At 46.0% G+C, this 25310-nt stretch overlaps 7 protein-coding genes across 7 annotated transcripts; all 7 read right to left on the reverse strand.

Annotated features, from left to right (window-relative positions):
- Window positions 1–1073: 1073 nt before the first annotated feature.
- On the reverse strand, window positions 1074–1515 carry N7503_010723 (uncharacterized protein; the record flags this gene model as incomplete). The annotated part of the gene is made up of 3 exons (XM_057070269.1): window positions 1294–1515; window positions 1177–1238; window positions 1074–1119 (listed from the first exon to the last, which is right to left on the reverse strand). The coding sequence occupies exons 1-3, from the start codon at window positions 1441–1443 to the stop codon at window positions 1074–1076; spliced, it is 258 nt and encodes an 85-aa protein (XP_056916880.1). The 5' UTR covers window positions 1444–1515.
- Window positions 1516–7662: 6147 nt separating this feature from the next.
- N7503_010724 (uncharacterized protein) lies at window positions 7663–8697 on the reverse strand (the record flags this gene model as incomplete). Its single annotated transcript, XM_057070270.1, has 4 exons — window positions 7663–8150; window positions 8260–8266; window positions 8327–8485; window positions 8608–8697. The coding sequence occupies 4 exons, from the start codon at window positions 8695–8697 to the stop codon at window positions 7663–7665; spliced, it is 744 nt and encodes a 247-aa protein (XP_056916881.1).
- Window positions 8698–9033: 336 nt separating this feature from the next.
- On the reverse strand, window positions 9034–12465 carry N7503_010725 (DNA-directed DNA polymerase delta POL3; the record flags this gene model as incomplete). The annotated part of the gene is made up of 3 exons (XM_057070271.1): window positions 9034–9772; window positions 9826–12008; window positions 12070–12465. 3 exons carry the CDS (start codon window positions 12463–12465, stop codon window positions 9034–9036), a joined length of 3318 nt encoding a protein of 1105 aa, XP_056916882.1.
- A 417-nt stretch (window positions 12466–12882) lies between these two features.
- N7503_010726 (acyl-CoA dehydrogenase family protein) lies at window positions 12883–14372 on the reverse strand (the record flags this gene model as incomplete). Its single annotated transcript, XM_057070272.1, has 4 exons — window positions 12883–13388; window positions 13439–13528; window positions 13584–13811; window positions 13880–14372. 4 exons carry the CDS (start codon window positions 14370–14372, stop codon window positions 12883–12885), a joined length of 1317 nt encoding a protein of 438 aa, XP_056916883.1.
- Window positions 14373–15318: 946 nt separating this feature from the next.
- N7503_010727 (putative protein kinase) lies at window positions 15319–17571 on the reverse strand (the record flags this gene model as incomplete). Its single annotated transcript, XM_057070273.1, has 1 exon — window positions 15319–17571. The coding sequence occupies one exon, from the start codon at window positions 17569–17571 to the stop codon at window positions 15319–15321; it is 2253 nt and encodes a 750-aa protein (XP_056916884.1).
- An 868-nt stretch (window positions 17572–18439) lies between these two features.
- Window positions 18440–20256, reverse strand: N7503_010728 (ammonium transporter; the record flags this gene model as incomplete). Its single annotated transcript, XM_057070274.1, has 7 exons — window positions 18440–18897; window positions 18954–19373; window positions 19442–19527; window positions 19583–19908; window positions 19968–19995; window positions 20064–20156; window positions 20222–20256. 7 exons carry the CDS (start codon window positions 20254–20256, stop codon window positions 18440–18442), a joined length of 1446 nt encoding a protein of 481 aa, XP_056916885.1.
- Window positions 20257–23912: 3656 nt separating this feature from the next.
- N7503_010729 (SDR family NAD(P)-dependent oxidoreductase) lies at window positions 23913–24867 on the reverse strand (the record flags this gene model as incomplete). The annotated part of the gene is made up of 2 exons (XM_057070275.1): window positions 23913–24736; window positions 24804–24867. 2 exons carry the CDS (start codon window positions 24865–24867, stop codon window positions 23913–23915), a joined length of 888 nt encoding a protein of 295 aa, XP_056916886.1.
- Between the last annotated feature and the right edge of the window lie 443 nt (window positions 24868–25310).

Consider the following 25310-nt stretch of genomic DNA (forward strand, 5'->3'; position numbering starts at 1 on the left):
TATAGTAGATGTACCTACAGACATAGCTCTGCTAGCCATTTAATAAGCTATTATCTCTACAGCATGGTGCCTGAAAAGTCCCTCTTGGGGGGGCTTTTCTTAACTTCCTATTGTGTATGGTGAAGAAGCAGAAATGATGTATATAAGCGCTTGCGCGCCTGGAGGGACAAGCACGTCAGACCACCTTCCCTTCTATAAGGCACCTTTAGATTTCCTTTCTTGTCTCCCACTACCTGTCTCCCACTACGTCCAGTGGCTGGAGTAGATCTCAAGAGTCGGCTAGTTCGCAATGGCTTGCTCGTTCACAGACAGTACCCCGCTCCACTAGGTAAGCAGATCTTTCACTGGTGCGGAGAAGGTTGGTCGTGGATGGTACGCATCCTGATTACCGATTCTGTTCTTCCATTTGATGTGAATGAGTAGTATGGTTGAATATGCAGTGAATCAGGTGTTTCCAATTCGGGTTGCTCACTTCTTTCTCGGGCGTTCTGCATTCTTCGTGCTGCATGATTCCTTCCTTGTTCTTGTCGGATCGTTTTCGAATATACGTAGCTAGGGCTATATAGCAAAAAGGACTCTTGATCATCTCCAGCCATTACTATTTACCTAGTGATTCTTAGGCTAGAACCACTCATCGTGAATAAGAAAAGAATCACATCAATACTATGATAATTGAGACAAAGATATAGCAAGTACTGTTTTTTTAGCTAAAAGGGTATCGATCTGACGGGCCCGACTCCAGTCGGACTCCAGTCGACGAAAGGCTGCAAGACGCCCGCAAAAAAGCAAAGATGGCACAATGGCACAGAAAAATAAAGATCCAACCAGATATCAAGAAAGAACCTGCCCCTCAAATGATTCCAATAGGCACCACCATTTTTATCAGCTAGGCGAGTAGTCTTGTCCGATCCAGTTTCCTAGATGGACTCCAAGCCCATTTGTGGTCTATCGCTATCGAAAATCCATTCAGAGGAAGCGTTCCCTTTGTCGCGGTCACTTTTACGCCGTCATTAGATCGTAAATCATATGGTTAATTCGATCGCGTCGATCGTTAGAGTGGATCGGGTGGACGCTTAGCAGCAGTCCTCGCAGCACTCGAAGCAGAGAAGACCAGCGCAACTACATTGAATCAGTATGAACGCCTTGTGTTGGGCAAAATGCGGGGGGGTTACTCACACGCCACAGCAGATATCACCGGCACCACCACCACGCAGCTTCATCATGTTCTCTTGGGAGTTCTAAAAACGATTAATTAAGGGAATAAAGATTGATAAGGCCAATGTGATCACATACAGGCTGCTCAGAGACAACGCACTCAGTGGAAGGAGCATCAGGGCTGGTAGGCTGCTGGTTCTGCACAGTAGCAGTAGTGGCGTCCCAGGTAGCGGGGGCAGACTCCTGCTTAGAGGAAGAGAACCAGTTGAAGAGACCGTTGCCGAACATTTTGAGATAGAAAGTTGAAGAAAGTCAAGAAAAGCTTATTTTCGCTTGAGTGATGTAAGTTGGAGATGTGAAAAAGAAAGAGGGAAAAGGCGGGAAGAAGGTTTCTTTATGTGAGGTCAAGCTCCAACTCCGAGACCCATGTACGTAGTGCAAGAATCGGTATACGACGGCGCTAACGGTACCGTCACGGCAAAGCCAAACCCACTCAATTACGCTGTCAACCCCACCGATACAATGTCCCTTGGGGAACCCTGATACGCGTCTCCACTCGGTTGGTTCGGAGGCCCTGGCGTCGTCATGATCATGCGTAATTTGCAATAAGGCATTTGAATGGCTGTTGGTTTGTCGATCTCAGCCACATCTTCTCTGTAAGTTTCTGTTACGAAGAACCTTGGATATCGATCCATCCAACATGTTAAATACTTATCCGTCTATATTCCATGGATGATAAGACACTATTGTTGGTGCCTGAGCCATCCATGGCTCAAATTCCACTTTCCGCCCGTTACGTGTTGATGAAAGGAAACTCCGGCCCCACTCAGCCCTGCGCTAAGCTTCGGGTAAGCTTTGTCATTCGTGCAAATCTTTCGTTTTATTTCTAGCAACTCCTCCGTGGCTCAGTCGCGGTGTATCCGACTTACCGATCGTGGCTCAGGGTTTGGTGGGGAGTTCTACGTCAACTTGAGGCTGTGGTGCTTGTACAGTGTTAGTGCTGGCTTTATACATGCATATCTTGTGCAGGTATGCTGTACTTTGTATCGGTCGGAACATGTGGCGTTGGTGGTTGCTTTCTCCGTACATTTCTCGTATTTGAATAGACAAGTCCCAACCATGCCAAAGGTCGCATTTTTGGGGCTTTTTGTGACATATAGCGAAAAGCATGCCCCTCAAACTTTTGGGAACACAGCGACGATGTGTAACGGCCGAAAGCTTATCAATTTACTCTCAACCTCGTAAACCGTGCGCTGTGCTGACATGACTATTTTGATCGACTGCAGGTGCTCACTGGTATACTCTATGAGTGTAATGTTGAATTGTATCCCTTGAACACCCCCGGTCTTCTGAATATACCTATAAGAAAAAATCTTGTATCTATCTGTCTAGATACTTGCAAAGATGCCTGAAAGCATGTTCAATTGAAGTCCACAATTGTTCTTAGCTAAGGAGTCCCTGCCATGATTTCAACAAGTCGTGCGCGCAGTCCACTGTTCTATGCTTGGCTTCAACTACGGTCTGAATCTGGAACTTGGATGATATTTCGATTCCCGTCTTCAACAAGCAAGCCGGGCTAGCTCAATCGGTAGAGCGTGAGACTCTTAATCTCAAGGTTGCGGGTTCGACCCCCGCGTTCGGTTTCTCTTCAGGATTAACCTAGCATTTCCTTTTTGCTTGGTTGTGATTTTTTTTTCTCATGTGAATTGTAGGTTATGAGTGGCTGAGAGCATATTCGCGGGTTCCACATGTGGCCAAGATGTGGGGCGTTGAGACCTCGGGACGCGAGAACTTCGGCAAGCGGTCGACAAGCCAGAAGCAGTTCCATGGTCATCATGCTGGTCAATGTAACCCCCGAAGGTATTGCTACTGGGACCATATTCAAAGGCAATATCAGCATGGGGCTGTCGTAAATTGTAGAGCTTCCCTTTTTGCATGATATGACAGCTGACATAGCCGGGTGAACACGTTTAGTAGGTATATGTATAAACATAGTATAACATCACCAGAAATTCAAGTCGCGCGTTATGGCTTTACTTCGGAGATCCATCCATTTGGACTAACCTAATGCGAAGATCGCGTGGGGCGCCGTCAAACTAGTCTTTAACATAGACTTTACCAGAGGAAATGATACATAGAGGCAAAGCCCGTCCCACAGCGATTATGTACCAGATAGCGAATACCTACTAGTGATCTCTAGGGATTAAACCCATCGCGAAACCGATCTCGTCAAAGTTCAGGGTCGTCATAATAGTGAAGGAAATTTTTTGGGGCACAATTCAGCCATCCAATAAATGGTCTTCGGATTCTCAAACCTCGAGCGCTTGTTAATGGAGCCTCGAGAAGCAACTTGGCGAAAAAGAGGCGATTTATTGATTTTCAATAGCTTCAATAGCTAGTGGTATCCCAGTTTCTTACTCAATTATTTTTAGAGGATTAGGTGCATTTAGGTGGTATTGTGGGTGGTTGAAGAAGTTCAGGCGTGACGCGGTCGCTTCTTGGGGTCCAGCTCGCTCATATGTCTGGCCTCCTTGTGAAGTAAGGGTAGTGGACTGACTTATCCCTTGGCACAAATCTCATGGATTCTCAAATACAAGTAGCTAATAAAGCTGGCGCTAAATCTCGCCGTATCAAATTACGAGCTTATTCATAAAATCGACGTCATCGGGGAACTACCCATGGCACAGGTGGTAGAGGTTATTGGTACAGAAAACGTACTTTGTGGAGGATCTCTTCATATACGGTTTCTTAGGGAGCATCAAAGTACTACTCAGGAATAGTTTCGTAGAATCACTCACGAACGCTTTAGTCATACTCATTGATATCGCTCTTGTTAGATTAAACACCACCGATTCTTTCCTAGAGATGTATCTCCCTTGTGTTACAGATTTATGGAGCCTCTGTAGCTAACTGTCTGGAGGACCACAGGTTACTATACAAGATAGAATCGCATGACCTGTCTATTGACTATGTCCAACCCGGGGAATTTTACATTCAGATACATGTATATGACAATATAACTGACCCAGGGGAATGAGATTAGGTCTATTCTATGATCGCCCAGGCTAGACTACAAAACCATGTTAGAGAACCTCGGACCTTCGTCATAATATGGTCATTTTCTGTTACAGCTAGGGCACTTGCAGGATGCGGGGAGACATAAGAGAATTCCAGGGTTACAAATGGTAATTAGTACTTCAAAATTTGACTATGAATATCGCGTAATTGACACATAATGCGGTGCTATCGCGATTCTCTCACTGAAAGATTAGGTGTTCATCTATATTGGCTAATGAATAGACTGGCTGGCTAATCACAGTCCAAAAAATCTGTAGTTTAGATCTTGTTGGAGCATTACACCAGTATAAGAACCTGTCCGTTTGATTAATCTTAGATATACTAGATGAATCCCATATTGACCAATTATACTCGACCAGGAAATTCAAATCCCTTGTAATACATCATGACTAGATCATCTATTCATCATTAGAACAGCACCAGTCATAGAAGTTATGGCGACCTTTGAAAAATTATAAAGTCCTGATAGCAAGTTAATTCCAATAAAAATTTAGTAACATTCATCCAAATATACTCCCACACGGCGAAGAAATGATCAAAATCATCATAATTGTGCTTGCGCTGGGTAAGACCATTATCGGAACATTTTGTCGTCTGAGATCTGACATATTATCAAGGTCTAGTCTCCCTTGTCCGGTCACAGAGTCCCGCGATCAAGCTTGCTGAGTGCGCTCTATGGTGCGAACGAGACTATCCAAATCCAGGCCTCACCTGTGTCCTTCCTGCTCTGCGTGAAGAGGGACCATGTTATGTTTGTGGTCCCTTTAAGACCTCTCAAGCCGAAATGCTATGTCGCGGAAAGTGCACTAATACAAATTCTGATGCTAAAAATTGTGGAGCGTGTGGAAAAGTAGTATGTGCCTTATGGTCGTCGCATGACTTGGTCAGATCTAACTCATACTGCCCTAAGTGCGGAGGGGTGGAAGTTTGTATATCTAGCGTGTGTCAAGAAGAGGTAAGTATTGACCATCTGAATTACCAAGCGCACTCATTGGACGTAAATGGAGGCTAACTTCTATGGAACAAACAGCCTGTGAGTATTGATATTCTCTAATGATGAGAGCCTTGACTACGTGGAGATAGAAGCTAATATTGATATGTGTGGAATGAATAGCCTGTGAGTGTTAATCTTGTCTGATGTATAGCTGACGATATAAGGATAGAAGCTGATATATGTGGAATACACAGGCTGTGAGTGTTAACCTTCTCTGATATTGGGATTTTTCACCATATAGAGTTCGGAGCTAATACAGGTAAAACAAATAGACTGTGAGTATTAACTATGTCTGGTAGTGAAATGGCTGACTGCATAGCGATAAAAACTGATATATGTGAGATACGTAGATTGTGAGTATTGGTCTTATCTAATATTGAGACTCCTAACTACGTGGAGATAGAAGCTGATATATATGAAATAAATAGCCTGTGAGTATTGACCTCATATAATAGTGAGAGTCCTGACTGTGTGAGGATCAAAATTGATAGAAGCTGATATTTGCGAAATAAATAGACTGTGAGTTTTAACCTTATTTGATAGTGAAATTCTTGACTGCGTGGAGATAGAAGCTGATATGTATGGAATCAATAGCCTGTGAGTATTGACCTTTTCTAGTAGTCAGAGTCCTGACTGTGTGAGAATGGAAACTGATATATGGCATGCAATAGTAAAAAGAGGACCCTTTATTCTTATTCAGATTCTCCAAAGCTATATTTGATGCATTGATACTAACTTAGGTCCCCAAATGCCTATCTACTTGATGAGAAATTGAATATCAAAATGGGCTTTTATGTGGAGTTCCAAGGATTTTGAAATGTTCTATCCCGCTGGAGGCTGGTGTATATTATTTTTTATTGTTGGTCACTTGGTAAGTTTCATTTATGCCTTGGTATGGGTTTTCCCCTATTATTGATAGGTTTTCCCTATACTCCTATGCAAATGCAAAGGCTGTCTGCTGAAATAATTGGACAATGATCACACTCCTGATCCCCTAGAGACATTTTGAGAGGTAGAAAAGAGCACTAGGCTCAAAGATTCAGTATACTAAGCCGCTAGCGAAGTACATATGCTGAAGTAGCCAGCTTTAAGCTAACATTTTCTGTCAAGAACTGTGCAAGGCCTTTATGGGCGACTTGTGGTTGAAGAGAAGCGGCTTTTACTTGAAGGGGTACCAGAGTCCTCAAACTATGGCTAGGCTACTATGTATAATTGTTACGCGACGCTAAATAGTCACAGTGAGTTTAGCTCGATCTGGGTGATACGTACTTGGATTAAATTTCCGCATAACCTCTTAACCCCAAACCTAATCTGGAACCAGTATTGGGTCGTGCGGACTTTCAACTTGGATCCCCGCCCAGGGCTTCTCTGTGTCTTGAGTAGGTAATATCTTAATGACTGGATATAATTGACGAATTTTCTATCTTTATCAAAATCATTTTATCTGTGACCAAGTAATAGTCCTTACGGCAGCTAATACCGCAGGTTTGATTAACATAACCAGTGAGTACGGTATTATAGTATCCCCGGTCCTCAAATGATATATCAAATAGCTATTGAAGCATTTAGCTCTAAATCCGTTTCCTTTCGTATACTTATTACAAATATGACCTCCGATAGGGCTCATTATAGGAGTCTGGTTGGATACATTTTCGATATCTCAATAATGTTATCTTTCTTCATGATAGACACTCAAACCAAGCTCAATCAATACCCCCCTCAATTCATTAGTCAATGCGCTGAGGACTTGGTTGTAGGGCCAGAAAAGTGTTGCTATGTGTATATTGGTCAAGCCGGTTTTGAGAAAGACCGTATTACGTTAAGCATGAGATGCAGCTTTGATGGGGAATGCCCAGTGCCATGCTGTAAGCCTAATGTAGGATAGACTCGTATACAGAGAAAAAAAGGCTATTGCTTAGTGCAGAGAGGAGGGGAAGTGTGGTATCGTATGCGTATTGGCAGCTTGGTCGCACCATAACGCTGAGTCCTATTGAACTAGCCAGAGCTTATAATGCACTACTCTTGCGGGGACACGAAGTATCAGCAAATGCCAATGTGGGTTTTCTACTGGAGAAAATCGGGTCAGATACGGTGACTCGTCGACGACATTGCGGAGCTCAGAAAGGTAGTCTCGGATTTGGGTTAATCGAGGACGTGCAGAGGCTGAAAAAGGGTGCCCAGGTGTGTTTATTTTGATTGATTTGATCCCGATATATGATTGTCACATAATGTCCACTCAAATCTACGTCTTTCGTTACCCAAGGCATATTTGCAAAATTGAGATAACCACTTTGAAGCATGAAATCGTAATAATGTTGGGTATCGATATTTGTACAAGAGCCCAAAGAATTCAATGTATGGACTTTCCAATCAGCGTGGCATCCATAATTCAATTTTTTACTGCCCAAAGATTAGCGTAGGGACACAAATCCCATCTACCGCAATCTTTTTATCTTCTTGGTTCTTCCTCCTTCAGTCGTGGAACCACTGGCCAATTCCACCAAACCCGTATCATCGCCTACTCTAATCCGCTTCTTTCGATGCCGTGATGGGCCGGGCGATGTACTTTCGTTCGAAATCATACTGTCCCGCTTCCGCTTCTCTGGCTGTGAGCTTTCCTTTTTCCGGCGCCGCTCTTCTTTGATGCGTAATCGTCGCTGGACCTCTTCGGATATGTCTTCTGTCTCGTTGGCGTCTGGAGTGTCGATTGGAAGTTGGTGGGAAGGTATATCGCGCTTGCGCTTGGAAGCACGGGACTCTTCGGTCGGGTTATTTGAGATTCTAGGCTCGATATCCTTGTCGGTGCGAGATCGCTTCCGACGCGCGGTATGTTCTGTGTCTGTGGATTGCGAGGTTGGGGACTCTGCGGCGCGTGTTTTGGATGAAGTGGAGGTGGATTGGAAGGGATTATCGGAGGTTTGTTCTGCAAAACTCCCGTTATTTTCATGCCATAATTTGACTGGATTTTGGGCTGTTTTTCCCGTGTGGGCGTGCGCATCGAGGGCTTTGAGGCAGGAATTTCGACAACGTACTGTTTAACTAAGGCAGACAGTGTTAGCCGTAAGTAAAATCGTTTTGATCGAATCTTCCCAAACATACTGTATGTTTTCGGACAACCTTGAGCTGATTCATCGCTTGAATCGTCTTATTGAGCATCGAGGACACGGTCCGAAGAGCCTCATCGTCTGAGACATGAGCCTTTACTTCATCGAGCATCTGGAGGTGGGATGAGAGGACTGTTTCATGCCGAGAGAATATCTGCACAGATAAAAGATCATTTGTCAGTAATGAGGCTTCTGGTCCGAAAGTGAGAGTCAAGCGACGGGAGCTTGCATTGTGGTCGCGTTTGACGTGGACGCGGAGAAGTCATGACGACATACCTCTGCCCAGGGAATCGGTGAGCCATTTGTCGCAGTACCATGCGGCATGGGATGTTGATTGCTCCCAATTTGATCTCCAGCAGGGTTCATGGTGGTATAGCCTGGGGGTATCATTATGGAAGGGACGATGTCAGAAATCTTGAAGGGATCGGCGGGGATGGAAGCTTCTCCGCGCCAAGAGGATCCACTTTGGACCTACAGATACAGACTCATACGCCGTAGGATGCGCGCCCTTTTGAAAAGTTACAGATCTTACAAGTCTTTGGTCTGAATGCAAGGTTTTGCTAACAATTAAAATTGCGATTGTTTTGATATCGATTATCATGCAGTATCATGTGTACATACCCCAACGCCATCCTAAAAGATACGCCCCTACCCATCGCAAAGAGAAATGCTGCAGTAAACGACTAAATACACATACAGTCATCACCATGATCCAGCATCAAAATCGAATCGAGACAGCTCTTTCTGCGAGTCTTCAACATCCTTCTTTGCCTTCATGCGCATGTAGAAAATGGGACAATCACGCGATGAACAGATAACCTCGCAGTGAAGACTGCCTTGGCATCGCTGGCACTGTGTCCACAAACGACCAAATCGCACCTCCAGATCCGAAACCTTGGTCAGAGTCTTGGTGTACAGCTCACCAAGACGAGGCCGGCAGTTTTCGCAAACGGCGCCGGCCATCTCCTCTTTACCAGACAGCGGCTTCTTGCAGCCCATGCAAGTTTGAGTTTTCTTAGCAAACTTCATGAGACCACCCAAGCTAGGCGCAGCAACAGAAATGGATCGAGTGTGTTCTCCATTCAGGAGTTGGTTGGCCTTCTTCTCACCCAGAATGGGCTCGAAAATACGACCAAGGGGGTTTGCAAGTTGGTTGTCGAGGTAATATTTCGTATCAATGGGAACATTGTTCTCCAAGACGTAGATAGGATCTTCGGCTCGCTCATAGTTTTTGGAGTTGGTGGCACCACGGATCATTACATAGGCCACACGGTCACCGAGGGCCGGGGCGGAACCAGCGTCACGCTTGGCCATGCGCTTGGCAAGTTCGACGTGTGCTTGCTTAGCGGTATACTCCTTTTGCGCATAGGCCTTCGTAATGACCAGCTTGGACATATCAACCTTGTTCTGCAGGAGATCAGAGATGGTCGATTTAACGTATCTATGGCATTGTTAGCATGCATATAACATGGAAGATATAACAATTTTCCTTACTCTTGGGCACCGTCGACATCCCGGTCAATAAGAATCTTGTTCAAAACAGTTTCGATGACATTTTGGACAAGAAGACAGTTGTCGCGTCGCACGGTCTCAATACCCTTGGTATCCATCTTGTCGTGCTTCTTGGTGTTGGTCCAGTACAAACCGGCATACCGCTTTTTGTTGATCAGAAGGTATGGGAAATACACCTTTTCGAACTCCAACTTGATGGGCTTGATGAATTTGGATGAGACAAAGTCTGCAGCCTCCTCACCGAGCTTCATCGCGTCAGCCAGTTCGGTGACACCGAACTTGACCATGACAGAATCAGTATCACCATAAATGACCTGGGCATCGTGTGAATACCCATTGGCAATGGTATATCGTTCCTCCACCTCTTGCTTGGTTTTCTCAATCATCTGACGACCGTAACTCGTTGTACTACTGGCAATGGGCAGGCAAGGAAGCTTGCCAACTGTGGCACCAGTGAGACCATACACACTGTTTGCGCTAATCTTCAAGGCAAGCTGTCGACCATTCAGCACAGCCTTCTTGAACGGGTCAGTCTCGGTGGCGAGTTCCTTCTTTGCACGTTTACGTGCACCTAACAGTTCCTCAAGAATTTGTGTCAGAAGACCCTTGCGAACCTTGGTCGTGCAGAACATATCTCCGTTCGGGGTGACAATGTAGTCTTCATCTTTTACAAGACCCATTTTCTCAATGGCGGTCTTATTGAGGAGGGTGGTGTAACAGAGGTTATGCGCTTGAATGATAGAAGGATATAGCGACGCAAAATCAAGGGTTGCAATAGGCACGCCGTAGTATCCACGCTTGGGTTCAATGACCGTGGCGCCTTCATAATCTTGTTCATCTTGGCTTTTCTGATTTGGAATAACGAGCTGTTGTTCAAGGGCCTTTCGGAACAGCTGACTGATGAATTTGACTTGCTGACCTCGAGAAAGGAGGAAGTTGAAAGGAACACCCGTGACTCTCGCCATTTCCGTATAGTTGACCAGACACATTAGTTTGTCCATCAGTCGTTGCGGTAAATAAGCATCTTTCAAGCAGTACACTGCCAACCGGCGCCGAGAATCAGGGGTTCCATTGAAAAGTTCCGTGATCATAGTGTGGTGAACATCTTCTTTCTGCTCCCCCAGAAATTCGTATGACACAGAGTTGAGGGTGTAGCTTCGCAAGTGATGATCACGTTGCACTAGCTGGAGCAAGTCCAGTTGAATCCGACCATTGGTGTTCGTTGCTTTTGTTTCTCGGTTGCCCATCTGCTTGCTAGAGAAGCTGGACTCTTTTGCCTCGGTTTTCATGGCCTTCAATCGAGTCCAGTAGGGGAATTGGTGGCACTTGAGATGTTTGGCGCGGTCAAGAAGATAGGGAAAATCAAAGTTTGCAATATTGTATCCAATGATCACATCAGGGTCGACCTTCTCCACAAAGTTTTGCCATGCCATCAGCATTGTCTCCTCTTTTGTGTACTCCAACACTTGGGTGTTGACGATGAGACTTGTCTCGTTAAGACAGAACACATTTCTGATGAACGGTTTTTCTTCTCCGTATCGCGTAACAACATTCGCGATCTGGATTACCGGATCCACGTTCGGTTCCGGGAAAATACCCTGTCGGCCAGCACACTCAATATCGAACGACAAAACACGGAGCGGTGCCATCTTTGCCCACTCGCCATTTGGTGGGTGAGCGATCATATCACGGTAGTCGACGACAGCTTCAATCTGGCAGTTCGACAGCTTGTCTTGCTCGGGCAAAAGCTTGTATTTGCCTGCCTTCGCCTCCACCCAGGCCATTCCGGCTAGCCCGGTATCGATCATGAATCGCAAAAGGTACTGAATGTTGTCGAAAGTGAGGACCCCCGAGTCCATATTGCTCCACAAGCCCTTGTAATTCATGCCAGATCCGCCGCCCTCCAGTATGGAGCGCACTTTAGCAATGAACTTGGGATCAGCAACTGTGATCTTGAGGTACCAGCTCTTCTTATTTCCCTGGAAACCATAGATATTCTCTCGCAATGTGACCTCCACTTTCTCGATGACCCTTGAAGGTTGCGCGATCTTAGTCTCCAAGAAAGCCCTGTATGGATCACAATCCGCTTCGGTGAAGCCGACAGGAGCGGCAATGTAGAGGTAGTGTTGGAAGCCGGTGACATGAAGCAAAACCGATTGACCAGCCTAGTCCTTTCATTAGATTCGATGCCCCGCGGCAGGAGATTTTGTATCGCGACAAACTTACCTCTGTGACACCAAAGAGCCGGACAGCCATGACATCTCCGCGAGGCAGTCTTCCTTCCTCAGCATCAATTTGTTGGAAGCAAACATTTTCCTTCGCTGGGTCCCATAGAGGCAGCGGCGGACGTTCCCACTGTTGGTCCTTTTCCGCGTTGTTCTCTTTCAAGTCTCCGATGTCCTGTGTAAATTTCTCCAGCACTTCCGACTCGAACTGACTCTTCTGTGGTTGACTTGATCCAAAGCCTTTCCTTTGAAATGACGCCATGGGCGGCTTCAGCTCTGATGAAGGTTGATTTTCCAGCTTTCGCTTTTTTAGCGCATTAGCAGATGCGACGCCGTTGCGGGCATTTTGGTTCGTATCGACCAACACCCGCTTGTGGGGCATCGTAGCTTCTGGCATTGTGATATTCGGTCAAAGAGACATGTAGAGGCACGAAAGCCGAGAGACCCAAGGTGTATGAAGAAGAAAATGGGTTGGGCGGGCAACTGCTCAAAGCGTGTCGTAGTCGCGTCGAAGCGTGACGCCCTTTACGCGGGTTCGGTCACATGCCGATAAGATAACTGATCGAGCTTTCACGTGACTGGTGTTCTGCATTTGACGACGAGCTGTAGCGCTGCCTACAAAGGAAGAAGAAAATTGAATTAATTAATTCTTCACGCTTTCATCTTATTTCCCCTTCAATATCTTCTTACTAGAGTGTAACTTCCTCGAAATTCGTGATATTTGAAGTATGTACGCTTTCCAAGTGTTAGAATACCATTACAAACCCCTAAAGCAGAAGTATGTGAACAGACCGAGCTCTTTACTTGGTCAAATTCAAATCTTTGACTGCTTCTTCTCAAGAGCCCTGCGCCGTGATTGCAAAGCCTTCGTCTCTTCCTGAAGCGCAAGTCCCTGCATAATCTCTTCACTGCCACCACCGACAACGTGCACCCGAGCATCACGGCTAATCTGTTCAACACGGGCACCCTTGCCGGCCTTGTTATACCCCGCACCCCCAAATATCTGCTGTGCTTCTCGTACACTCTTCTCTAGAGCCCTTGTCGACATCACTTTCAACAAGGCGGTCATGCCGCCGATCTTGACATCGTCCACAGGGCGACTTTTAGTGAGTTCCAGGATGTTAACAAGCTGCTCCATAAAGGCATAGGCGGGCTCAATCATTAAACCAAACTTGAAGATCTTAGATTGGATCGCCTGTCTCTGAATTAGAGGAGACCCGAATGTTTCGCGTTGGATTGCATAGTTGAATGCGTCCTCAGCGCAGACTCGGGCTAATCGAAGAGAGGCGCAGGCTAGTGCTAGGCGCTCTGGGTTGAAATCTTAATGAAGATTAGATAGTGAAAGCCATTGAAGGATGGATGCGACTCACTTGACATGATGAGTGGGAAGCCCTTGTTCTCTTCTCCGATGCGATTTTCCACGGGTACACGAACCTCGTCCAGTTCAATGAAGGTAGATCCTAGCGTAGGGGGTCAGTCGGATCTGAGAACTCAACATCGGTGTTTCAAGCATACCACTCGCGTTCACACCAGAGTTGAACATTCTCCTACAGGTTACCCCCTCGGTTGCGAGAGGAATGACCAGTAGACTAATACCCGACCGTCCAGGACCACCGGTCCGCACAGCAGCTGTGCAATAATCCGCCCAGATACCATTGGTGATCCACTTCTTAGCTCCGTTGACGATATAATGATCGCCGTCGCGTCTCGCCGTAGTGCGTATATTGGCTACATCAGAACCAGCTACAATACAGATAGGAAGATATTAGAATCGCCAGAGTACCACGGCCTTAGGAGGCACATGAACTCACCATCCGGCTCCGTAATGCCCAAACAGAATCGAATATCCCCCTTCGCAACACCAGGAAGCCACCGTCGTTGCTGCTCAGGCGTGCCGAATTTGGCGATGGGCGGACACCCAATCCCATTTCCCGCACCAAGACCCCAGACAACCCCAACGTACCCCACACGCGTCAACTCATCTGTCAAGATGAGCGAGCACCAGGTATCCCATTGATCACGCGGTACATTGCCCGGCAGCGATAGGCCAGCAGCATGTTCCTCAGTAGTCAGAGGATGTACAATGCCGAATCCCAATTCGCAATGGCGTCGCCGTACTTCCTCGGGGACTTGGCCTGCGGCTTCCCATTCCTGGGCATAGGGTGCGATAGATGTTTCAACGTAATCACGGATCCAGGCGCGAAGGTTATGGTGTAGATCGGTGTAATATGGGTTGCGGACGTCGAGTTGGGGGAGAAGGGGCTCACTGTATGGAGCCGTTGGAGCGCGGAGAGTGTGTGCCATGATTGTTATCTAGGTGTCATCCAGTATGGAAAATGGGTTTGGAGCTACATTTTGAGCTTCTGTGCTGAGTTGTTTGAAGCTTTGGTTGATGCGGGGGAACTTGTGATAGAGGGAGATCTGCACTCAACCGAGGCCCGAAAGTGGTGCGTTAATGGGTATATATTTGGAGGCTATCAATTGTACACCACGCAGTCTTATTTACACACCTCACTAAGCATATACATCCCAAGTCTCAAGTATTTACTGGGGTATGTACTTGATGATATTACTGTCGTGAATTTCGTATGTTGCCGCCTTGCCTCAAACCATTAACAATAGTCCCCGTACTTTCGTCTTCCAAGATCTCTCAACCCTTCAGCATGTCTCTATCAACGAAAATGGTCTGATCGAAGACACAAAGAAAGCCTACGCGTTTGAAACATTCATCCGAAACATTCACCCTCTTTCTGGTGTAAATCTTACAGCCGACAAGAAAACTGGGGATTCTGGCCCCAACTTCGCAGGACTGATGGCAGAGTGGAGAGATGCATTTAATACCATGCCGACAAACCACCAGATTGGGCATATTATGTTCGATATGATATGTGGACAGAATATTGTCATTAAGCACCTGATTGGGGTGCTCAGGAAGGAAAGAGTGTGTCTAAGGAGAAAGCTGGTGGCTTGCTGCTCTGTACTATTCAAGGAATATAATGACGCTGATATAATGTAGTTGTAGAATTACTAGATGCTTCATGTACTTGAAGTTTACAAGTATGTGGAATCGGAAGATTTTGTGTTTACTAAGGGAGGGTGTTAATTAAGTAGTAGAATAGAGTGAAGTGGATGCACCAGTATCAGCGTGCTTAAATCCATTTAGTGAAAACAAGACAAGGAACATGTGCGCTCATTATGCATTTCAAATCATGAAATTCCAATATGAACATCCGCAATGCATGAAAACAAGCTATCCGCTCCCCTGATCTAGTTTCTTGACGGATTTATATATCCGACGCAAATGCTCCTTCACATCCTGACAAGTCCACCGCAGCTGTGATTGTGTCGTCAACATTCCTTTGATGCAAGTGATCAGGGAATCAGCCACGAGCTCTCCGGTGCCCAGCTTCGTCTCACCATGATCAATCTTGCAAGAAAAGTCTTCGGGTAGAGCGACTGATCCGCGAGTCAGATCGTTCAAGACCATCTGCCGCTGCATTTTGGTGTTGAGCTGGTAGAGAAGCTCGAATAGAATGACTCCAAGTGCATACACATCAAGCTTTTCGTCAATCCTATATTCGTCCGAGTATCCAGCTTCCGAACTTGATGGACTGGTATTGGTAGGGGGTCTATAGAACTCAGTCCCAACAACACGCTGTATTTGGGGGCCTTCGCGGAAAGGAGTCACCACCCCATCTGCAGAGCCTTCATTCAGACGCGAAACATCCGCGACGAGGCCAAAATCACCAATTCGAGGACGGCAGTAGTGGGTCAGAGGCTCGCCACCAGAGCAACATTTTGAGCAGCTCTCTAGAGCATAACTCTCGGGGGCACAAAGGAAAATGTTGGCAGGTTTCAGATCGCGGTGTACGATCCCTTTTGAGTGGAGATATTCGACTCCGGAGACAATGTCTAGGATAAGTCGCAAAGATGGTACCAGATGGAAGCAATGCCGCCTGGACAGGGTTCCGGTCTTGCTGCTCCTTTCGGGCGATTGTGGATTGAGATAGGCGTTCAGAGAAATCGGGTGGAGCGACATCTGGATATGGAGAATGACAGCTGGCGGCTGGTGACCGGGTCCGTAGCGGCGTTGTACCATCTTCGAGTGATCTTGACTTAGGCCATCCGTGAAAATATCATCAGTCTCCCCGAACGAGGATGTCTGTCCATAGGAAGGGTTGTCGAAATTTCGAGGTACAGATTCGATTTCATCGTCATCCTCCAACTCAACATTTGAACCGTTTCTAGTGTGACGGGAGGACGATGTTGCATGGCTATTCAATCGTTCAATTCTGTCGTTGAAACCATGCTCATCGGGCACAGAGCTCATGTGTGACCCCATAGTGGAATTTTCAGAGTGTTCAAAGATGATGCCCATGCTTGGTTCATTGGTTCCACCAAAGCTGGGCTCATGAATGGCTGAGGGCTCGTATCTTGGCTGGGGCTTTGGTTGGAATGGCACATTGCTCGAGATATGTGCCTGTTCAACCCAAGCGCCATAGTATCGAACGATATTCGAATGCTCCAGGCGAGCAAGTGTTCGAATCTCCTTCATGATGCTCTCTAACTGGTTCTGACCTCCAAACTGTAACTGCTCAAGTCTTCGCTGACTGAGCGGTATTTTCTTCACGGCGTATTCCTGGCCATCGATGTGATTTTTGACCTGATAAACCTCGCCGAATGATCCCCGGCCCAGAATCTTGAGTTCACTGAATTCGACGGAATACCGCGACATGTGGTTATATGGTGGACCAGCAGGTCCGCTGAATAACGGGACGCTGACTGGAGAGCTTCCAAACAAGGGTATCGATGGGGTTGATAGATTTCTTGGAATGCTGGGAATCCCTCCAAGGCCATCAATACGATCGATGGGTGGAAGTTGCAAATTATCTCCTTCTGTTCGCCAAAATCGATTGGTATGTTCGCCTCCTTCCTGATGGTTGAGCGGCGGTCTTGAAACCAGCGCGAGCTCATCACGACCCTCAATGGGTGAGCGCATACTCGAATTCAAATCGATCTTCTCAAGGGCGGTAATACCTAGTAAGTCGAGATTGTCTCGGTATTGTTGTCTCGTGGGACCCAACTCTTCGTTTTCAATGCCTTCTGCCATGACACCATGCGATGACAAGAATTGCGATTTGAATTTGTATAACTGCTTTCCCAGGTATTGCACCTCAGGGCTGTGACGGGTGAAGTTTTGGCTGGAGCCATGCTGGGCATTGAGGATATCGATAGCTCGACTCTGACAGTAAAACTCAAGTAATGCAGCTGTCATGACATTTGCATGGTGATCTATATTGGTCTCCATAGCGCCCTGGGATAGCGCCGAGACATCCTCAAGTGAACTTGACGCGTCCCATCCTTCCGACTCTAGCTTCTTTCTCGATCGTTCACTTGATCTACTCATTTCATCTTGTCCTCCATTGCTGGGATTCGAGTCTGTTTCTGATTGAGAATCAGACTCCGATGAGGATATCTCTCCAGCTGGTCTGAACATGGACATTTTGGCGTTGGACCGGGACCTCGGGAGAGCCAAAGATGAGATAAACCCGGGTTCAAATTATACCTCCGCCATCAATACAAAAAATAAAAAACAAGAACGATAAAGTGAGCAAAGCCGTGGTTCAAATCGAAAAATTGCCAAGGCTTGAAGGGTTGTTGATATTGCCCCTATCAAGTTTGGAGACTGTACGGCTTTGGCGGGGTATAGTGTCTAGAGCCACTCTCAATTCAAAACGTCAGAATTGAACGAAAGGTTCTCTTCTTAGCTTTAAAAGAGCATCCCAGATTCTGTGCAAATTGAACACGTAAACAAGCTCTGAAACCCGACAGGGCGATGATTCACTCAAGCTTCCATCAGATTCTAATTGTCTCTGGAAGGGCGTGTCGTGCGGGTAATGCTGGTGTTGTGTTACCCACTTATACCAATAGACAATTAGCACCCAAGGCAGTGAGTAATAACAACGTTGCCTACAAGACAGGTATTGAATGGGGTTTGCACAAATCAAAATTTGAAGGTTGAGTTGCCTCTAAAGGCGTATTGCTCGTGAGGCTACGACGAACAAGATGAGTCATCTAAATTATGTTTCACCGCCTTCGTATCCGCCACCTGCACACTCTACGCTAGTCCCGATATGGAAGTCACATTGAAGACCAACATCCACACACGTGACACCTGTATAGAACTTACTTGTTGCCTTGAAGATATTTGACAAAGCAGGAGTTATGATGGGAGGGAAGAAGTTGCCGAGCGATCGAGCTATGCTCCATGAAAAGAGAGAGATATATCAACAGAAGGCACCTGACATGCCTTGGCCGCAAAAGTCATTTGACTTTGCAAGTAAATAGTATTCTGATCAAAATTTGCCAAGTTATGATAGTTTATTGGCAATCTTAGCAGCACTTGGGGAGGAAGGACTCTCTTGGCCACTTCCTTCACGGTTTCCAGGACTGTGGGCATCGATAATATGGCCACTCTCCAACGCTGTCGATTGTAGACTGAGATGGCTTCTTTCGCCCTCGAAGAATAGCGCGTATGCCTCTTCACCGTGAACTGCATCGTCACCAACTAGAAGCTCTTGTTCTTTCAGTCGTAATGGTACACGCAAGACAAACTTGATGAAAAGGCATATCAGGCTGGTCATAAACAAGTTCAGGCCAATGATGAACAATGCACCCACAATCTGCAGCCAAACTTGCCTGCCATTACCCTCGATCGCACCTCCAGGGTTCGTAAGGCCGAATGCAGCGCACCCATCTATTGTGGCAAATATACCAGTAAGAAAACCGCCCATGAATCCGGCAACCATATGTGTGTGGACCACGCCCACTGAGACATCTGTTAACCAAACGGAGGACGAGAGTAGGGGCGGATGTTATACTTACTAACGTCATCAACCTTCTTCATCCATTTCATTCTTCCAAGGACATTCATTGATATCCATGGGATAGAGCCTGAACAGGCTCCAATAATAATAGCGCCCCAGCCGGTGACGAACCCTGCAGCGGGAGTAATTGCAACAAGACCCGTAATTTCTCCCTGCACAGCACCAATCACGGACGGCTTCTTGAAGAACACAAAGTCGAGAGTAGTCCAAACTAACAGACTCATGGCAGTGCAGATGTTTGTATTCAATACAGCAACACCTGCATCGGGGCTTGCCGCATAAGGGTCACCACCATTGAAGCCATTCCAGCATACCCAAAGAATCCCCGCACCGACCAACATAAGCAGAATATTGTTTGGAAAAAAAGAATCGCGGTCACGTTGTAAGCGAGGACCTAGCCAGAACGCGGCGGTAAAGCCTAGGTCGAGTGTAAAGTTGGCATATATCACTTGATAATGACTGGGAATTCACTCCTTGTTTACTTACCCGCAGTACCTGAGCTGAGATGGATAACATATCCGCCCGAATAATCCAGAACACCCATATTATATAGGAAGCCTCCTCCCCAAAGACTATAGCGATTGTCAGTCTATCACACCAATTCAATTGCGAACGTATGAAGCCAACCTGAATGCCCCAACGGTGTAGCTGAATGTGATCCACAGTGGCACGAATATCATCCAAGCCAGAAGGTTGATCCGGCCCAGCAAGGACCCACCTAAAATAATAACAGTGATGGCGGCAAAAACGAACTGGAAATAAATCATCGTCGACAGATTAAAGTTGGTAGAGAGACCGGCCGCGGGCAAGGTGGCCTGGCCCAAATTTTGTTGCATTGTCAAAACCGGACCAGGTGTTCCAACCAAAGGGAACTTGCCCCATTGCTTGCCAAAAGCCATTTTGTAGGCCCAAATGACCCAGCATATAAGCGTGGCGGAGAATGCATAGAACACCTTTCTAATGTTAACTTGTCTCCATCAGATACCAACATTCAATCATTCCCGTATCATACCATAAATGCGGAGTTGATCGCCCATTTTCTGATCACTGTTAGCTTTGCGGAGAGAGCTTCAGATACCGAAGTTCCAAAACATACTTTTTTACAAACCCTGCATACAAAATCGCAAGACCCGGAATTGATTGGAGTGCCACCAGTGTACCCGCTGTAAGTTGCCATGCTTGATCGCCCTTATTAAGCCAACTATTCGATGCGCTGTCAGTATAACATCACATTCGTAAACGCCAGACCTGAGCAAGTTGACTTACTCTGGATCTGCATCGGTCAAAGTTGAGTTTGACATCTTTATCTTTTACTGGCAGTAGGCCCAAATTTATGCACTACCGGGATCGATCTCTTGGGGCCAGTGGGGATGTTCTCAAACAGAAATGGTTCTCAAAATGTGGAGGTAGAGGATATATATGCAGCTCGGACCCCTTTTGCAGCAAAGACTCAATCGTAAGATGGTTTCCCAAATCTTCAGTTAACTACGGGTCATATATCGTACCAGCCAAGCCCCATTGTAAGAGTCTGCTCATCATTTGTGGCTTCTTTCGTACCAAATAGCGAGTATTTTGATCAGAATTTAGCTAAATTCCAGATAAGCATTGATGCCTGGAAGGGCCGAGTGATAACGAGATGTTTATTCTTCTGAACCAATGAGAGCTCCTGTGTGCTACTAGTGCAGTTTCAAGTGTCAGGAAAAAGATAGATGACACATGGAAACAACGATAAGAGGAGTAACGACTTCCCTGTTCTTGCTATAGAAAGTTGTGGTGATCTGGTCATGCTATGTGACAGGAAGCTTATCGGCCCCACTAAATTTATCCCCCGCTTTCTGTCCAGAGAAGCTTGTTTGAAAGCTTAGACCTGCAGAATGTGGAGATAAGCCTACACTTTTCTTTCAATCATTGGGTTGTGGTGGCGACATCATCTACCGGCGGAGAGACGGTGACGTTCGCCATGGTAAGAGGCCCGTATTTACTGAGAGCTGATTTGCTGCATGTGCGCCATCCGAGCCCGCTCAACATTAGAGCAATCAAAATGCATTCGCTTATCTTCAGAATAAATCTACATCAAATTCCCTGTTCGCATGAGACTTGAATTACTTGGACAGGGGCATTGCGTGGAACTGCGTCAGGTGAACTCGCTCGGTATATGCAATTTCACTCCAACAAAGACACATCTGTCAAATCACAAGAAATGCCTCATAGTGTAGTCCCCAAATCCTAGTGTGGCAAGTAACAATGTGACTATGCGTCCTTGATGATAAACTTTGATCATATTTCATATGAAGTGCATGCCAAGGACTTCTTGGCTTGCTTGCTTCATTCATCCATTGATCGAGTCGACTTGGCTTCATTCTCCCAGGAAAGTTCCCTGGCCCACAAAGGTCAGTTGAGGCGAGACAAAAGATGACTAAAACAAACAGCCCGTCCAGACTGAGAAACAACAGGTTCTAAGCGAAGAAAACCCCCCCCTTGCTACAGCGAACATAATGCCAAGGATATTCAAAAGTTGGAAAGATTACCACTTTTTCAAAGTACGAGGTACAGATGCCGAAAGAGAAAAAGAGGGGGATGAAGGAAGCGATGTCCTGCTACCTGATAGCAGACAAGGAATAAATGAAAAGCCTCGGTCTTTGAGCTTGGCGACAGCAGATTCCAATCCGGAACAGCCATCGGTGAGATACGTGGGCTTTGGTATCGGCGGCGCGGGCAATATAAGGAGGTGGGTCCGTTCAGAGGCTTGGATTTCCCAGCCTTTCGTGTTGGCTTCTACCGATGTCGTCCATAAGCGGTTGCTCTGACTGACAACTTCCAGGGTTTCGATTCAAGACGGAAGATACGTTGAAGCCGAGCAGTCTCCACATAGCGGTATATAAATGGGATTGACTTTTGCCTGAAGAATGGTATGATTGATGAGTTAACGCTCACTTATGAAATATCTCGCGTTATTGCCTACCCAATGATCATTTATTCGTATCGCTATCACAACCACCAGCCTGATAAATGGAATAGTAGGGAAAGGACGGATGCAGGACTTGACGATGCCTCTCTCAGATATAGAAGATTGAGTGCCCTAAGCAGTAGACAGGCAGTATATAGGCTCTCCGCTTTCAAAGTTGCCTGCTGGTCACTGATCTAGATACCTGATTGCCCGGATATCCAAACGTGACGCACCGTACTTTCCCGCTATACTGGTTATGATAATCAAAGTCTTCGTCTTCTCCGTATAAGCGAATGACACCCAGCAAATGAGGCGATCTGTATGTTTTATATCAAACCCGGGGCTTATCCAATTATTTTGCAATATCGCTCACTGAATTGTTCGAGAAACTTACAAGTAGTCTTGCACAGTTTGCTTATAGGCATTGCCATGGGCTTGGGATTCGATTTAGATTTTAACATACTATGCGTCTTTTTTCTCGGTCTTTCTGTTGCTTCACTAATGGTATTTTGTCAGTTCATTGGTGGGTTGAAATCCAAGTCAACGTTGGGATTGCCGATTTTATCGACGATATTCTTTGCCAGCGTTCTGCTGATGTAATGAATGAAAGATACTGGACAAGCACACCATTAGTTCCGCTACAGTTGTTCAAGACAAGCGGAATTGGTTCCATTTATCTTAGTCGAACTCTTCTTTCCTTCAGCTATGGAGGTGTAGGTCAGCTTGAAATCGCTTCTAACATTCTTACTGATCGATCTTGCACAGATCTGCAATCATATCACAGAATTCTGGATCCGCAAAGAGAACTATGTCAACACTCTTGCGGCGACAACTACACTGCCAATTATATTTCAAAATATTGTTAGTGCAGTTGTCAGTGGCAGGATTGTTCATAGGTATGGATCCCTCCTGAGTGACATAAAAAAGGTGAACTGATTGAATGCTAGGACTGGGAGATACAAGAACTTGCTGGTAATCAGCTGCACAATTGTAATAGCCAGCAATCTAATGATAGCAGCAAGGTGGCCACGTCGACCCATGATGGGGAGATGATATGTTATCCTGGTCTCGGTATAGGCGTGGGTGGCACTCTCGTAAGTGCCTTCACAGCATTGTCAATATCAGTCCTAGACTAGATGACAGCTACTGCTATGACAAGTTATTATCTCTGCCAGCAGCTGGGGCTGGTACTAGGCGTTTCCGTGACATCTGCAGCGAGTCAGGCGCTCTTCAAAAAGTATCTGGGTCAGGAAGTTCCCCTTGGGAAAGATAAATCCCAGGTTAGTATGCACTGCTTGATTTCTTAATTTGAGCATATTTAACATGGCCACGACCCATAGCTTGTTGCAGAAATTTTGAATCATCTTCGATTTGCATTTACCTTGCCTGAGCCGGTCCAGTCAATTGTCAAGTCTTGTTACTTGCGGTCTTTCCAAATCATTCCAGGTAAAGACGAAATTTCCAAACCTGTCCAATTCTCAGCTGACTTGGGCAAAGCGGTATCCTCCATCAGCTCGGCTCCAGCTCTCTTCGTGTTTTTTAGGTTGCCTGAGAAGCCTCTGGACTAGTGAGTAGCAACACCGCCGATCTTTTATAGTGAGAACGCCCCGGCAGCTGAGGTAGCAGTCGAGGTATCCTTAGCGTAACAAGAAATCCAAGCCTTTGTATCAAACCTATGTATGGTATTCTAAAAAGTTCACCTGTGCTATGGAATTGATTAAGGATTATTTTCAAAGTCAAACTTGTAGTCAGCCTGTTGACTCGGCCGATATTTGCTATTCAATGGTATGAAAAGGACCAGCGTATTTCATATAGTTCGAAAATAGTACAACTTCGAGTTCAAAATTTTTCAAGCCCTGATTCAGCTGCCTCATACTACGAGCGTACATACGTGTGAGCGCGTTGGAAGAAATATGCTTAAAACTTTTGCCTATCGTACAGTGTTGAAGAATTTGATATTCATGTGGCGAATTGAACAATGCAAACCCGCAGTAAGGTCTGAGTAGCCTCTTAAACAGTTCCAGTGGCCAAAACATATCCACCATCAACGACAATAGTCTGTCCATTGAGGTATTGGTTGGCAACAGTAAAAAGCACGGCGCCTGCCATATCCTCATCCTTTCCAGGGCGTGAAGCAGGGACCTTAGACTCGTACTTCTCTTTGGGAATCGAGCTCTTCTGTTTGTCATCACTTTCCTTGGCCGTCATCTCCGATGGGAAGACACCTGGGGCGATATTGTTCACACGGATCTTGAGGTTGGAGGTCATGATCTCGTGTGCTAGCATTTTAGTCAAATGAATAGCAGCTGCTTTGCTAGCGTTGTAGGCGAAGTGATGTTGAGCTCCCTTGATGATACCCGAAATGGAGGTAATGTTAATCACAGTGCTGGACCAGCCATGTTGTGTCTCTGTGCTCTTGCTGAGTAAGGGTAGGAAGGCGGAGGTTGTGAAGAACAGCTGCGTGACATTGGTTCGCATCACGTCTTCCCATTCTTCGAGCGTGCTCTTGTTGTGGAAGAGTTCTTCTTGGAGTGCCTTCGGATCTTCGCGTTCCGTCTCATAAGTCGTGGAGCTAATGCCGGCATTGTTGATCAAAACATCCAGCTTAGACTCCTTCGAAGAAATCTCGTCAACAAGCTTCTTAATTGACTCCTTGGAGGTGATATCGGCCGTGATTGGGATAATTTGGCCAGGGATATTTTTTCCGTATAATTCTGCCACCCGCTCGAGTTTCTCACCCGTGCGACCGGTGATGTACACCTTGGCACCGTTGACTGCTAGTGACTGAGTGGCCATTAGACCAATCCCAGACCCACCGCCGGTGATAAGAGCCACTGGTCATAAATTAGCACCGCGCCAAAGAATGCATTTTGATATATAATCAAATTTTGTTTTACTTACCTCTATCCTTGACATTAAAGACATTTTCGAGCTTGAAGCTTTGGTTGGTATCTTGTGCAGACATTTTGAGAGATGTTGGAAAGTTTAATGGAGACTTTGATGGGAAGTTGGTGGAGAAAGTCCTGTGAGAACGTTTTAGAACAAATCGAAAAGCCATTGATGCTCTAGCGGGGGCAGTCAATTGTTAAATAATTCTTTGATACTCTACGTCAGTGATATGCTGCGACCGAAACAAGCGTTGGTCGGGAACGATGGTTGGGCGAATGTGAGGTTTCTCTAATTCAGTCATGAAGTCAATGGTAGGTAAGGATTTGGTCATAGCTAAAATGATTGGAGAGAATGATTGACTTTCAGATGCAAGTGCCTTGTTCTAAGTCGTGCCTTGTTCAAGTCTAAAAAGCAGACGCCGGTTCGGTTTGCCATCCACCAATCAGAACGCCCAAATCAGTATGATTAATACATGGTTAAATGACGTATGCCAAACCTGTCGGGGATAGTCTCATGACA

The sequence above is a fragment of the Penicillium pulvis genome (genome assembly GCF_028828015.1).
Source record: "Penicillium pulvis strain IBT 33274 chromosome Unknown scaffold_8_segment0_segment0, whole genome shotgun sequence".
NCBI lineage: Eukaryota > Fungi > Ascomycota > Eurotiomycetes > Eurotiales > Aspergillaceae > Penicillium > Penicillium pulvis.